Genomic DNA, 14,703 nt, shown 5'->3' with positions numbered 1-14,703 from the left:
TGATACTCTTGTTCCATTTATCAGCAATACTTTCATCTATATAAATTTTAATTACAAGCTCATGAAAAAGTTTAAAAAATTCCTTTACAGAATTTTTTAGGAGTTCTGCTTGTGTTAGGTCCATTCCCAGGGTCTTACGATCTGTATCTTGCTGATGGCAGCCTCCACTTTCTCAGCAGTTTGTGCTGGTTTCTCTGTTTCTGAGTTCCTTGTATTTACATAGGGTAAGGTTCCTTGGTTCTCAGCTAAACCCTCATTCAGCCGTTCATCAAAACGATGAGCTCATCTTTCATATATTTCTTCATCACTACACTCCTGAAGTGCTATATAAATATTTCTTCTTCACTGCACACCTAAAGTGCTACATAAATTTGTCCTAGACTGGAAATCCTATCAGCTCTTATATGACTTTTGATAAAAAGCTCTCACCTCAGTCATCCTTTATAGCTGTTGCATTTCTTTCAGTTCTTTCCTGTCATTCTCTGTCTTTCTGTTTTTGAGTAACCTCTTTTCTCCTCTTCTTGCAGTTCTATAATCTTCTACATATCTTCCGGTTTGGTTTACCATTTGCATTCTCCTGTAGATCTCATTTTTAATTGCTGTTACTTGTGTCTAGTTTTCATCAGACCAGCCATTGTGTATGGCTTGATCTATTCCTCTATACCCTCATCAGCAGATTTTGTAAGAGTGTCTTCTAGGTTCTTCCATATTTTCTCAATTCTCTCACTGTCAGGAATGTATGCCATGTTCTCCTTGAGAAGGTCAGAAAATATTTGAATGATCTTGAACTCCTTGAGCTTATCAACATGAAATTTTCTTGAAAGAGATCTTCCTTGCATTAGATATTCAGCTTCTTATTGCTGTTATAACAAGGCAATGATCAGAGAGAACATTAGTGACCCTATAGCTTCTAACACCAGTTATGTTGGATGTATGTCTTAAATGTATTAAGGAATGATCAGTTTGCTTAAAAGTATTTCCATCTGGAGATGTTCATGTCATTTTATGTACATCTTTGTGTTTAAAGGCTGTACTACACCGTACCATTTTTCTCAAAGAAGCAGACTGTAGATGTGTGTGAGCATTCAGTCTTTGAGGTAGCATGTGGGAGCTAATGAGCAAGTCATCCGCAATTCCCACTTGCATGTTTACAGTTAATTGCTCTTGGTGACCAAGGATATATGTTGCATAAGGATTCTGCAGTGCTCAGATGTGGCTGTTGTGAATTGTAAATGCCTTCATGGGTGAAGCAGGCCTTGTCAGTAAACATCACATGTGACTGTCATGCTACTCATTGTAGGGACAAATCAACAAATTCCAGACACCTAGGGAAGTCACCTGGACCTACGGCTTGTACCTTTTGTCACTGGAAAGGATGTAGACCAGTCTCAGGAAAGACATGCCATACATGACGATAGTCCATGTCAAGTTCATGAGCGATTCATCTGGTTCTTGCCATTTGGTCTTGCTGTATGCAATGGAACACATTTTTGTCAAACTCAGTTGTACAAATAGTGCATCTCCTGCCTGTATCATACTTATTAGCCTACAAAGATCTCTCTCATACATCTGTCCACTGACAAAAAATTATGATTCTGAGGCACTCTGTGATGGGTATAACATTCCTGGTAAATCCTATGAGCCGCCATTGCATTGCAATAAGCAGTGCCATATGCTTAGTGCATGTCACTTAGCTATTCCATTTGAAACCATATTTCATGTTCCTGCTTCACAACACTTACTCTACTTGGTCCACTGTATGAAATGAATATGTTGAAAGGGTACTTAAAACCAGTGTTCTGCATTGTACATCAGTTCCACCTGGCGACAGTGTTTAGAGTGCAGTTTGTTTACATCTGGCAAACAAACAAGTTTCTGACTTGAAGACTGTCACAAAGCTGAAACTGATGTTGATGCATGTAGTGCTGTAAATATGCAGCTGTGACCTCTAGTTCCTACACTCAAATCCCTTCATTTGATGCTGCCTTTCTGCCCTAAACTTTTGGTTACATTGTTTCTCCACACACTATATAAGAAACAGGAGTGGACTTAAAATTGAATTCTAAGGAACTCCCTTTGTAGTGTCTCCCTTCACACTAAATATTATTACACTTCCAACTTCATTTGAATTATTAAGCACAACATTTTGCTTTCCGTTTGTTAAGTATGATTCAAAACCACCTGTGCATACAGCCATCAATTCCATAAAACTTGAGTTTTTATAGGAGTGTAACATGATCTACCCAATTAGATCTCTTGGAAAGATAACAAAAAAATTCCAAATGTTGATATTTTATTATATAATGCGTGTAATTTTTGATGAGTGAATGTATAAATAGCATTCTCAGATGAGCAAACCTTCTAGAATCGAAGTGTGATATTCTAAGTAAATTGTTTCAACCTGAATGTGCAACTTCTCTTGTGTACATTACTTTTCTGAAGATTTTGGAAAAGTATGTAAATAAGGAGATTGAATGACAATTATTTAAGTCTTTCTTGCCACCTTTCTTATGAAGAGATTTAACAACTGCATATTTTAACCTGTGTGAAAAATGTCCCTATGCCAGTGATTCATTGTGTCTATCACTAAGCAGGGCTGTTTTAAGGCACATGTGACACAAGCCACTGCTTGGGGTGCCAAGCCAAGAGGAGTGTCAGAGGTGCTGTTACTGTAAGATTTCTGTACAGGATGTATCACAATTAGTAACAGCCATGTGGGGCATCCAATTGAGAGGAGCATCAGCAGTGCTGAAATGCAAGATTTGTATACAGTGCATATCACAATTGGTGGTGGAAACTGACATGAGTGAAAGTGCACAAGGGAAAATAGGGAAGGAGGGTGGGGTGCCAAATGATAACTTGCTTGTGTGCAGAAACGTTCTATTACTGACCCTGTCACTAAGGACATTACTTATTAAGTTAGAACAACTTTTAATAATTCATTTGAAATTCCATCAACATCATATGAGCTTTTGTTTTTTTTTAGAATTTTTATCACTACTTGTAGTTGCTTAAAGTTTTGTAGAATGACTTTTTTTAATATATTCCCTTGCTTCTTCAACTGAACTATTTAATCACATTTTTGCTGCTACATTTAGAAAGTGATGGTTAAAAGTGCTCACAACTTGTGAATTATCAGTCACAACATTAGTCATTTAGTTGAATTGTTGTGGTATCTTCTACAGCAGCTACCTGTCCTGTCTCCCATTTGACAACATCCCATATAGTTTTAATCTTATTATCTGCATTATTGATACTAGTCAAGGCATACACACTTCTTGACATTTTAATGACACTTGAGTTAAGAGAAACTGCGCAGTAGGCATTGGCCCTGAGCCATCTTAAACCATACATGTGCCTGTTTTCAACCAACCAAATGTCCCACTCCTGCTGCATTTTCTCCCCATACTCTGGAGTAATTCTACTGTGCAAACTATGTTCCTTTCCTCAACTTTTACTTTCTCTTTTATAGCTGCCTGGTCTGCTCCCACAGCCTTTACTTTCCTAAACATACTTGCACTTTCTGCTTGTAACCATGGTACTTGGGCCACTAAAATTTGTAACATTTCATCCAGAGTAGCCCCCTGTGGTATCTTTCCACCTTAATGGCTGCTCACTTACTACTTTACAAGCTTCACAATGATGAGCCATACTCCTTGTTCACTGTGTTATACATTGCCCATTCTAAACTAACCCACATTTTTATGCTTTTCAGAACACTATCTTTCTTCACACTGCACATACGAATACAATTAGACACATGCCATCAGTGAAAACTTTATCCATAAAAAAAAGATACAACAAAGAACACACAAAAGAATAGAAATAATTCAAATGATGAATGAGCAACCATTTCACCTCTGAACGCTGGTGTGTCTCAAGCCCATAACAGCAGCACATACTACATGTCACAGGTACTGACCGAGAATATGGCAATTATTGGCCTGACAAATTACACTGCTTGCATCCCACTGGCCATAAATAGTCTTCTCTAGTGTTACTCTTGAACTGAGGCATATCCGCACATCCTTTTGCTTTCAAAACTGTACCTCCAGATTCCTACGTCTTAGCACAGGAATATAAGAGGCTATAAAAATAACAAGTTCCGTCAACATATTAGTACTGTCAAAGATGCAACTCAGAGCTGAGGTGATGTCATAGCTGGAGAATTCTCACAATGAATGGCAGCTGCCGACATCGAAATACTTCTGACATCCAAATGTAGAGCTCTCAGAACCCAATTTTTCCTCCACAGTTGGTAGCCACTTCTGATGCCAAAATGCAGGGGTTGGGACATGACCCTGAAGTAAAAAGTTAATCAGCTTATGGCAAATCAGGATAGAGTGCCATTCCCTGCCCGGATGTTGGCTGCGGGTATGGTGGTGACTGGAATCATATGGTGAACCACCAGCAAAACATCCCTGTTTATAATAGTTTTTTATTCATGTCAATTACAAGGATGGAGCCACAGCTGAAGAGAAGGTAGTTCACCTCATGACATAGGAGGCCACAGGTGTGCAGCATGCCAGCATCAGTGATTTGCCTACCTGTCAGGTGACATGTATGGGAAGCTGCAGCTCCTGACATCTGCACATTCATAGAGGCTTGACAGAAGCACCGTGCCATCAGTGAGGGTTGACAATGGCAGTTTCTTGTAGCTTGGCTGCTCCATGGCCACAGCAACAACACAACAAGATAGACAGTGTTTAAACTTTGGTGCCCAGCATGGCAGAATATGATGGTGTGTGTCCGTCCAGGTGGTGATCTGCACCAACAGAGGCCCCTACAGGTTGGATGATAGCAACCATGTAGCTGAGTAGCAAGTTGGCCTAGGCTTGAATGCACTGTCCACAAGAAAGGGGGCTGACAACAGAAGGTAGTCACCCAGCATGTGATCCAGTGATGCAGAGGCCATGCAGACTTCAGCTCAGGTGGGGGCCTGTAGCTACTGGCAGCAAAGTCTGAGGATGGCGAATAGTTGTGTCATATTGTACTGCAAGTGGTCTTTATCTCGTGGTCATCAGCTGGCACAGACTGCACCTAGATACTGTTGTATACAATTAACATCTGAAAATGAGAATCTGACTTGGGGGAGGGGGTGGAGAGGTGAGTATATATGTGAGCTGGCTGGTTAGTATTTCTCCAAAAGAAGCACTCTCATCCCAGAACTCACAGCAGAATGGAATGGCAGGGTGTCACCAATGAGCGATAAAGACTTCATTTGTCCCAATTTTCTTGTTTAACAAGGTTCTTCAGAAGACCTGATTTGACAACTTTGGGTTTCAGGAGTGCCGGCTGGAATGTTCCTCTTTGCCAGCATGTTAAATAAGTGGTTTTGAACTTGGAATATGTCTTCTTGCTCTACGGTACCTGAACTTCAGGCTGACAACCACTTCCCTCTCTATGATGTCAATCTGCTGTTCAATGCAGGAACAGTTTGTCACCCCTTCGAAGTCATGTTGCAATGCTCCACTCTGAATTTAATCTTATTCATGTTGTGTCATTTGTTAATGTGACCCTCTGTTTTCTATTAATAAGATAAGAATTTTATACTCTGCTGCAAAATATTATAACAGGTTGCCAGGAGACATTTTGCAGGAAACTGAAAATCCAAAAATATTCAAAAACAAAATAAAAGAATACCACATTAGCCATACCATTTTAGCCATACCTGCCCAATCAAAGGCCTTGGTATGGCCTCAGAAAATGCCAACAGTTTATTTTAGTTCTGTTAGAATTTACTTCATGAGATTGTACAGGGTGAATCATGTAAAACTTCCACCAAAAATAGTGCGGAAATGGAAAGTGCTGTTAATGTGCGGTTTTCACAGAATGGATTGGTAGTCAGGGGCTCATATTGTTAACCAATCAACAGATTGTAATAACACTTAGGAAGTGCATTTTTTGAGAAAACATACACTTTTTAAATGGAACAATACCTATTGGCATTAACAAACTGAATGTAGGGTAAATTAGAACGTTAGAGGTGTTGGTTGCAGGACCCAAGTGCAAGTAATTTAGGAGATATACTATTTTGAAAAATTGTCACACCAACACTTGTACAATACCCATGGTAGCTCACACTAAAGAAAACCACAAGTGCATAGAATGTTATGTGGATTCTGACCAATAATGAGTCAATTGACCATTACAGGTTGTTTTCAAACTGACCACCAGCAGCAGCAATACACGCTTCCATTCTGGTATGCGGCCCCTCCCGCTGGAGGTTCGAGTCCTCCCTCAGGCATGGGTGTGTGTGTGTTGTTCTTAGTATATGTTAGTTTAAGTAGTGTGTAAGTCTAGGGCCCGATGACCTGAGCAGTTTGGTCCCTTAGGAATTCACACACATTTGAACATTCTGGTATGGAACATTGTTGCACACGTGCTAGCATTTCAGCGGTCATGTCCAAGCAGGCTGCAGTAATATGTCATTGTATATCATAAGGTGTAGTATATATGTCCTTCTAAACAATGTCTTTCAGCTTTCTTCACAGAAAAAAGTCTACAGGTGTCAAATTTGGGGAACGTACCAGTCAAGTTACAGGTCCTCTGCATCCAATCTAACAATTTGGAAACAATCTGTGAAGACATTCTGCAGTACTTTGTGCACTATGGGGTGCACAGCCATCATGTTTGTACCAGAGGTTCCTCCTAGTCTGCAGAGAAATGTCTTCTAGTAACTGTAGAAGATGATCTGTTAGGAGGCTGCGATACTTACGTGTGTTCAGTGTTGTGTGTATGAAAAATGGGCCTATGAGTTGATGGTTCACTATCCCACACCACACATTTACATTCCATGGACACTGACTTTCCACTTGATGAAGTTTAATGGGCCAATAATGCATGTTTCTATGGTTTACCTGTTCATGATTGACAAATGTGGCTTCATCGCTAAACTAGATACATGATATATCTCAAGTATCCTGTCTTAAAGCCAATACACAGAAGTTTCCATGATTCTCACAGTCATTTGCATGCAGCTCTTGATAGAGAGAGATGTGAGAGAGATGCAACCTTTGTCAATGGAGAATGCACAGAACACTTGCCTGACTCATGCCACTTCCTTGTGCGATTGCACAGGAGATAACATCTGGATCAACTGCTACAGCAGCAAGAACATTCATTGCCTCCTTCTTCTGTTGTCACTTGTTTCCTTCTGTTATTCATTTCATCCCCATCAACACGCAAGTCACTGAAGTGGCATCAAATCGAAAGACTTGCACCCGGCAAACGGTCTACCCGACGGGAGGCCCTAGTCACACGACATTTTTTTTCCCCCCTTCTGTTTTATTGTCTAGGTGTTACACTATCGCTTTCACATAACTTGTTTAAGAGGCTGATAAATAATTGCCAAGATGGCTGACATGTACTGGGATATCTTGCCACATACACTGTACAAAAATGAACTGCATTCTTCCTACATTCCCCATACACCATGAGCATGTCAGCTTTCTCTGCATTGGTAAATCCCATCGTCCACTCATGAAGTACTGGTTGGACTACCACACCGTAACTGACTGGCAAGTTGCAGTGCTCTCAAGGAACACATAAGAACGCTGTAAGCAAACATAACAACATCATACTTAGCAGCTATGCCAGTTGAATGGCACAAACAAGTATCATTGTGGAAACTTTTCAAACTATGATATCTCAAAAATGAATTGTACTAGAATCCTGTGACAAACACCACTGACATTTTAATTTGCCTAATTTTTAGTTTTTTAAATCAATAGGCATAGTTCCATTTAAAAAAGTATATGTCTGGACAAAAAATACTGTCTAAGTATAATTGCTATCTGTTTATTGGCTGACAATATGAGCCCCTGGCTACCAATTCATTCTGTGAAAACCGTACATCAATAGCACTTCCAATTTCCACAATATTTGTGGTGCAGGTTTTAGATGATTCACCCTGTATATTGTTTTTCTCAGTAGAGAAATCTTTATGGTAGCCAACCTGAGTTATTGTTGAAAACTATTTTCAGAAAGATGGTTCAGTATTCTTCTGTAAATTTCCTTATTGACACTTTTTGAGAACACGGGAGGAAGGAGATGGGTTTATAATCAGAGATCAGTTGCTTAGCTCCACATTTATAAATTGGTGTTACTACTTCATATTTCAGACTTACAGTCTTCACTCGCCGTTTTTCATAGATAACTTGCTAATGGCACTACCAAGTCATCGGATGATCTTAATATCTTGTCTGCCAGAGAGCTACTATTTTGTAGTGACTTGATTTTTGTCATCTCTCTGACAGAGGATTTGGCATCTGCTGTGGTGGAGTATGCATGCTTGACAAAGCAAGTTTAGCAGATGTGCCTTTGATAGGTGCTTTCTTGTTCCTGGGTTTTCAAGTACTGTTAGGAATAATTCACTGAATTTAGCAGCCAATGATTTTTATTACACACAATCTCTCTTGCAGCTATTGTCATCATGGAAATGAATATCATTATTGAGCTTATTGCTTCAATACCTAATAATTTTCCAAATAATCCTTGCTTTGTTCATGAAATTTTGATTTTTTTCCTCCATTGTTCTTGGTTTTTGTCTTTTTGCCACCCACTCCAGCTCCTCTGGTGGTAAATTCTGCAACATGAAAGGCAGTGCAACATATGAAATAACACATGTTGTTGCAACAGGTGCAGCAACCCTTTATTTCATTACCATTGCCAGATAACAAAATGAGGTTTTTCAGAAATGATAGTACACACAGGTTATGTAATTTTCTTAGCAACAGAAATATTTATATAAGTAGGGTTTTTTTAAAATGTAATGGTATACTTTTTAATGGCATTCAAACGCTGTTTAAAATATGGGTACAGCATTACAGTGCTTGTTATATCTGGGATTTAATCCTTTCACAAAAAGACTCAGATGGTGTTCTACAACTAAAAGTCACAGCAGCTAGCATCAGCTACTGCCAGCAACAAGATAGAGTTACACTACTAAGGTAACACATATTTCCTCTTGGCCTTACTTCATACAATTTAAATACAGATTCAGCTAAGATTATTGTAAATGGAGTTATAACTAATTTCTTGAGGATTAGAAGGGGTTTAGGAAAACTCTTTCAAATGTATGTACATCCTTATGTTTTAGGGAGCAGCTTTTGTGGAAGGAAATAGCAGTCAAAAAGCTTGGTAAAATGACAGATTATAGCATCAGTGCCCCACTTGTTGATGTTTGTACCATAATAGTTCCTTCCAGCCACCTTGCCTTACAATTTCCCTGATATTTTGAAAAAGTTTGAAGGCTTGTATCACTATACTCTTTGTTTCAAGACCTTTCAAATTTTGTTAAAAAAGTGTACTGTTGCTTTTTTAAAAAATCAATGCAGGAGTTATGACATCTCCATCTAGAAGATACCTAGTATCCTAGTATCCTATATTAAGAAATCACTCTCTTCTCCCTTCAGTGTCTGTGTGTGTGTCTGAGTATTTGTGACTATTGGTCTTTTAACTATGATGGAGGACTTGGCCTGAAAACTTTGCAGTGAGCTCAGTCTCATTCATGGGCATGTCTGCCATTCAGTCCCAGAACTATACAATGAGTGATTACCCCCAATATTTCCATTGTTATACTATTTAAAGAAGTTCTTAGAATATAATCAGCATAAGTGCCATATATTCTTGCATCATACTGTTTTCAGTGAATATTTAAACCTGAGGAGACATCTGCTGATTTTCTCTGAACTGACATCTGGTGATTTTATCTTACATATAAATGTGAGCTGTGGGATATCATACTAATTTTTATCTTTGAAACATGTGAACTTGTTATAAAGAGCTCATAAATGAAATAAAAGTTTCCATGAAGTATAGACTTCCTTTAGAATGAAAACTTCACTTCCATAGTTTTAAGCTATTTTAGTGTTCACTGTTTAGAAACACAAAGATAATTCAATAATATACTATTTCATTAAAATTTGTATGTTTGTAGGTCACATCACCATCAGCAACACCAAAATCAACAGCAACAACGTGGGAACATTCCAGGGATCCCCAATAATGGTGTAGGTGTCTCCTCTGGGGCTGCCAACAAAGCCAAAGCCCGCCAGGGAAAGCTGGTGCGGCTGAACATCAATGCACGTGAGCGACGGCGGATGCATGATCTTAATGATGCCTTGGATGAACTTCGTAGTGTCATCCCCTATGCACATTCACCATCAGTCCGGAAGCTGTCCAAGATAGCCACTCTACTATTGGCTAAAAACTATATACTAATGCAGGTCTGTGATTAGAAGTTTAATTGACTTGTAAATAAGGCCTTTAGATACCTAGTGGTACATAGCCATAATTCATGACTTGCAGACATAATAAAACTGTTTTCATAGTCAACCAAAAACATTTTTATGAATGGTCAAATGATGTCTTGCAAACAATTAGACATGTAGCAATTCAGTTTACACACAGATTTGAATTCATTCCACATGTAGAAGAACAATAAGCAATGCTAACAATAGCTTTAGTGTGCACAAATTAACAAGATAACTTTTGTTATTTCTTTTTGTTCTTGATAGTAGAATTTGTTCTGTCTCATTAAGCACCCTACCCCATAAATTAAAAACCCTTGTTCCCATGATAAAATGAGTGGTTGTGATGAGACCAGAAATATAAAAAAAAAAGTTCTTCTCAGATTTATAATTAAAAAAAGCCCTCAGTCCTAATAGCCTAAGATCTGTACCTAGTTATTCTATGTTGCTGGCAGCACTGTGCTTATAATACGATAATTTATGATCTACCCTGTAAGTCTAAAAAGTTTTCAGATTGGATTAATAAAAAATAGAGAAAAGTTAAGATGGTAACTTTAATGCTTCAAGTGTTCAACATAGTCTCCCTCTACGTGACTATAATGTGTAGGAAATTTGTACAATGTGAAAATGTGAGAAAAGTCTTTCTTTGGCATATTGCTCAACTTACACATCTCACTGGCTTGAATGTCTCTTAAGCTGTCAAAGTGTTGATCCTCCATGTGAATTTCTGCACTTCATGTTTTTATGGTAAGTTCGTGTTTATAGCACCACATCTCATCACCCATGATGATTTTTATAGAAAAAATTGTCTGCTTTTTGCATTGCAGTCAGTCACAGCAGGTGTCAATGCATCACTGTTTTTGTTCAGGAGTCAAGGAGTGCAGGACAAACTTTGTACACACACTTTCTTCTATTTCAAAACATTCTGGAGAATGCCTTGAACACTTGATTTAGATGTGTTATTCCATTGTGATTTGTGATACAGCAATGTTGACATAATATGAACACACAACATGTACTTAAAAACTGAATAGTCAAATGCACATCTGTTATTTACAGTTAGTTAGAGCTGCCACCACAGTTACTATGGTGACATCATTTATACACAAGGAATAAAATCTGTCTCATAATTTTTTGGATGGCTGGTGCAATTTGTAAATCTGAAACTTTCATCTGTGTTGGTATACAGTGTTCCCACAAGCACATACACAAAACCCCACACCTTAGTTTCTGGGAAAAATATTTACACAACTCTTGTATGTGTTCATGGAAGTTTTTTCTCTTCAATATAATTACCTGTTTGGTATTTTCATATGTGGCATACAGAGTCAAAGGGCTCTGCTCAAAGTCACAGTCAGTCCTAACATTTTTATGCTTGATGTGAGTGTTGGCAATGTTTCATGTATGCGAAGTATTGCCAAGAATCACCACTGTGCAGATTCTTTATCAGACTAGTCCTTTTGGAACTGGCTTATTTTAATAATGGAGGGCAAAAGCAACTTCAATGAAACTATGACTAATAGCACTCACTCCGTCTTCAGGCCACAAGTGGTCCAACGGGACCATCCGACCTCCGTATCATCCTCAGATGAGGATGCAGATAGGAGGGACGTGTGGTCAGCACACCGCTCTCCTGGTCATTATGATGGTTTTCTTTGACCGGAACTATGACGCATAATAGCTACAAAGTTAACCTCAATATTGATCTTTGCTTTAATTCCATATTAATAAACAAAATCACAAAATCTTCACTCTGCATTAAAACATGCTTTTATAATTGGTGCAGGTTGATGATACCCATATCCACTTGAACAGCTCTACAGGTATTAACATAACTTTTTCAGATCATTCATGTCATTAATTTTTTTGTGTGACTCCATAACCAGACACCCTGTAGGTTAATATAAGGAGACTAAACACATAAATGCATGAGATTTCAGTTCTTGGTCCCATTGTCTTGTATAAAAACAAACAAGCACTGTCTGAAAAGGCCTTGCACGCCCAATGATACTGAATGGCCACCATGTCACCCTCAACCCTTAGGCATCACCAGATGCAGATACAGAGGGGAATGTGGTCAGCACACCACTCTCCCAGCCGTTGTCAGTTTTCGTGACTGGCACCAGTAGTTCTCAATCAAGTAGCCCCTCAGTAGGTTTCACAAGGGCTGAGTACACACTGCTTGCCAACAGCACTCAGCAGACCCAGATGGTGACCCATCCGAGTGCTAGCCAAGCCTGCCAGTGCTTAACTTCAGTGAGCTCATGGGAACCAGTATTGTCTTTGATAGGTGTAGTTAAAAAAAGCAAATTACACTCAAACTGAAGTTGACTAAGATCTCATCAGCTGTGAACCAAATGATGAGGTACACTGCAGGGGCACATTTTTTGTACTTCATATGAGGTTGTACAGGTGTTGTTACAGAAAATCTGTCACTGCAGTATGTTGCAATAGGGATATCTGTGCCACATTTTTACGGCACCCATACCTCACAATTACTGACACACTGCAGGACATATGCCCTATGAAACATTTTGTCTAATTTTAATCCAATATATTTTTAGAAACACCCTGATTTTATTTGAAATTTGAAAGAATCCACTCACATGATAATGTATTTAAGTCACGAGAATTGCTTATCTGTGATATTTTATTTTGTTCTTCCTGCTAATCCTAGGATATTCTCATGCACAACATGTGTTATGTATTTCATTCTTCATCTCATAATGTAATTTTCATATTCCGTGTTTGCTTAAGTAACCAGTACATAGCAGACAAAATGTGATTAAAAGTCTCCATTGCCCTTCTGACAACTTTCTACAACATTATTCTTATTTGTTTTTTATTCACATCTTAGAGAAATTTCTCATGCTTTCAGTGATATGTTTTGTGTGATCTATGTGCTTGGTTGTGATGCTGTATAGCTAAAATAATAAGGGGGCTGAGTTGTATGGTACTTACTTTTAGGAGGATAAAATCTTACTATAGCTGAAAAGACATGCATATAGAATTACTATTTTCTATTTTGAAAATTTTTATCACCAGTAGCAGAATTTTCGTCTCCTGGAGGTAAGTGCTGGCCTCTCAATCTGTCTCTATGTTGGTTATATGCCATTTGACATCCACTTCTGTGTAAAGGCTTCCTCTAGGTTTTTCCCTAGATAAAGGTTTTCATCAGTATGCATTCATGCTGCTGCTGCATGCTGCTTAATGTCATCTTCATCTTTCCACTAGGTCACCTTCTCAAACGTTCTAGGTCCATCTTCCATCTACTTTCCTGTTTAGTTATCCTGCCTGCTTGTACTTCATTTTCATTGCAATTATCTCTTGCTCTCTTGTTTGTTTTCCTGACTTGCCTAGTAATTCCATACCTACATCTCAGTCATTCATTTATTCACATCACATTGTATTAATTCCATTATGAAAGAGATTATTCAAGGCTGTACAATGAGTCAAGTCTGCAGAACAGGGAGAAGCTGCCACTGTAGTCTACTTCTGTAAATCAGTTACTTCAGACAAGAGACACTGTTCCTCCTCCAAAACTACACAGCTGCCATTTTTATCTATTACTTCATGTGTCACATTCATGTAAAGCATTCATGAAACCACTGACTGCAAAGACAACTATAGCTAATAATGGAAAAGCTAGAAACCTGTTTAATTAGAACATTAGTTGTAACCAGAATTTCCACTGATGAGTTTTGAATAATGTTGATCTACTAGGCCAAAATCCATGCTGATATTCCCCCAGAATCTCTCCTGCACGTGGAACTAGCCTATTATTGATAATACTAGAGAAAATCTTATAAGTTAGATTCAACAGGTTAATTCCTTGGTAATTCAGCAAGAAGTGTTGTCTCATTTCTTATGGATCAGTTGGATTACCCCTAAGGTCTGGGATTCATCTCTGATCCCATATTAATTTGATAAATTTGTGTATTCACTTATGGAGACCAATTCACTCATTTTTCAACAATTCTGCTGTTAGTCCATCATTTCTGGTGCTTTATAGTTTTTTAGACAGCGCACTACTTTCTGTATCTCCTCTAATATGGACTCTTCTATCTTTGGATCTGCAGTGCAGCAGAGTGGCTGCACACACCTGGTAGAATTCCCTTCCAGAATCCCCTTGAATTATGCTCTCCACCTATCCAGAACATCTTGCTTATTGTCAGAAAATTCTACTCTTTGTCCTTATATGCTTTTATTTTCAGTCTGTATTCTTGAGTTCCTTCTTTAACTTTCTTATAAAACATTCTGCTCTCATTCCTTTGATAGTGATCTTTCAGCTCCTCTATCTTTATCCGTATGCTTCCCTTTTTTTCTCCTGCATATCCTTGCTGCCTCTGTACTCTTTTCATTATACAAGGTGAGTCACTACCTATTGCTATCTAGAATAACACTGGAAGTATGATAGTTGTTGAAAAGTTTGTGGGACAAATGTTGTGTG

At 38.4% G+C, this 14,703-nt stretch overlaps 1 protein-coding gene across 1 annotated transcript in view; it reads left to right on the top strand.

Annotated features, from left to right (window-relative positions):
• LOC124798980 (class E basic helix-loop-helix protein 22) overlaps positions 1-14,703 on the top strand; it is a gene marked incomplete at its 5' end in the record, with an annotated part of 88,096 nt that overhangs the window by 34,173 nt on the left and 39,220 nt on the right. The window contains one exon of the mRNA XM_047262516.1: positions 9,941-10,229. Within this exon, the coding sequence (XP_047118472.1) occupies positions 9,941-10,229 (289 nt within the window). The remainder of the gene's footprint in view (positions 1-9,940; positions 10,230-14,703) is intronic.

The sequence above is a fragment of the Schistocerca piceifrons genome, chromosome 5, assembly GCF_021461385.2.
Source record: "Schistocerca piceifrons isolate TAMUIC-IGC-003096 chromosome 5, iqSchPice1.1, whole genome shotgun sequence".
NCBI lineage: Eukaryota > Metazoa > Arthropoda > Insecta > Orthoptera > Acrididae > Schistocerca > Schistocerca piceifrons.
Note: the sequence above shows the minus strand (reverse complement) of the source record. Positions and strands in the feature narration are given on the sequence as shown.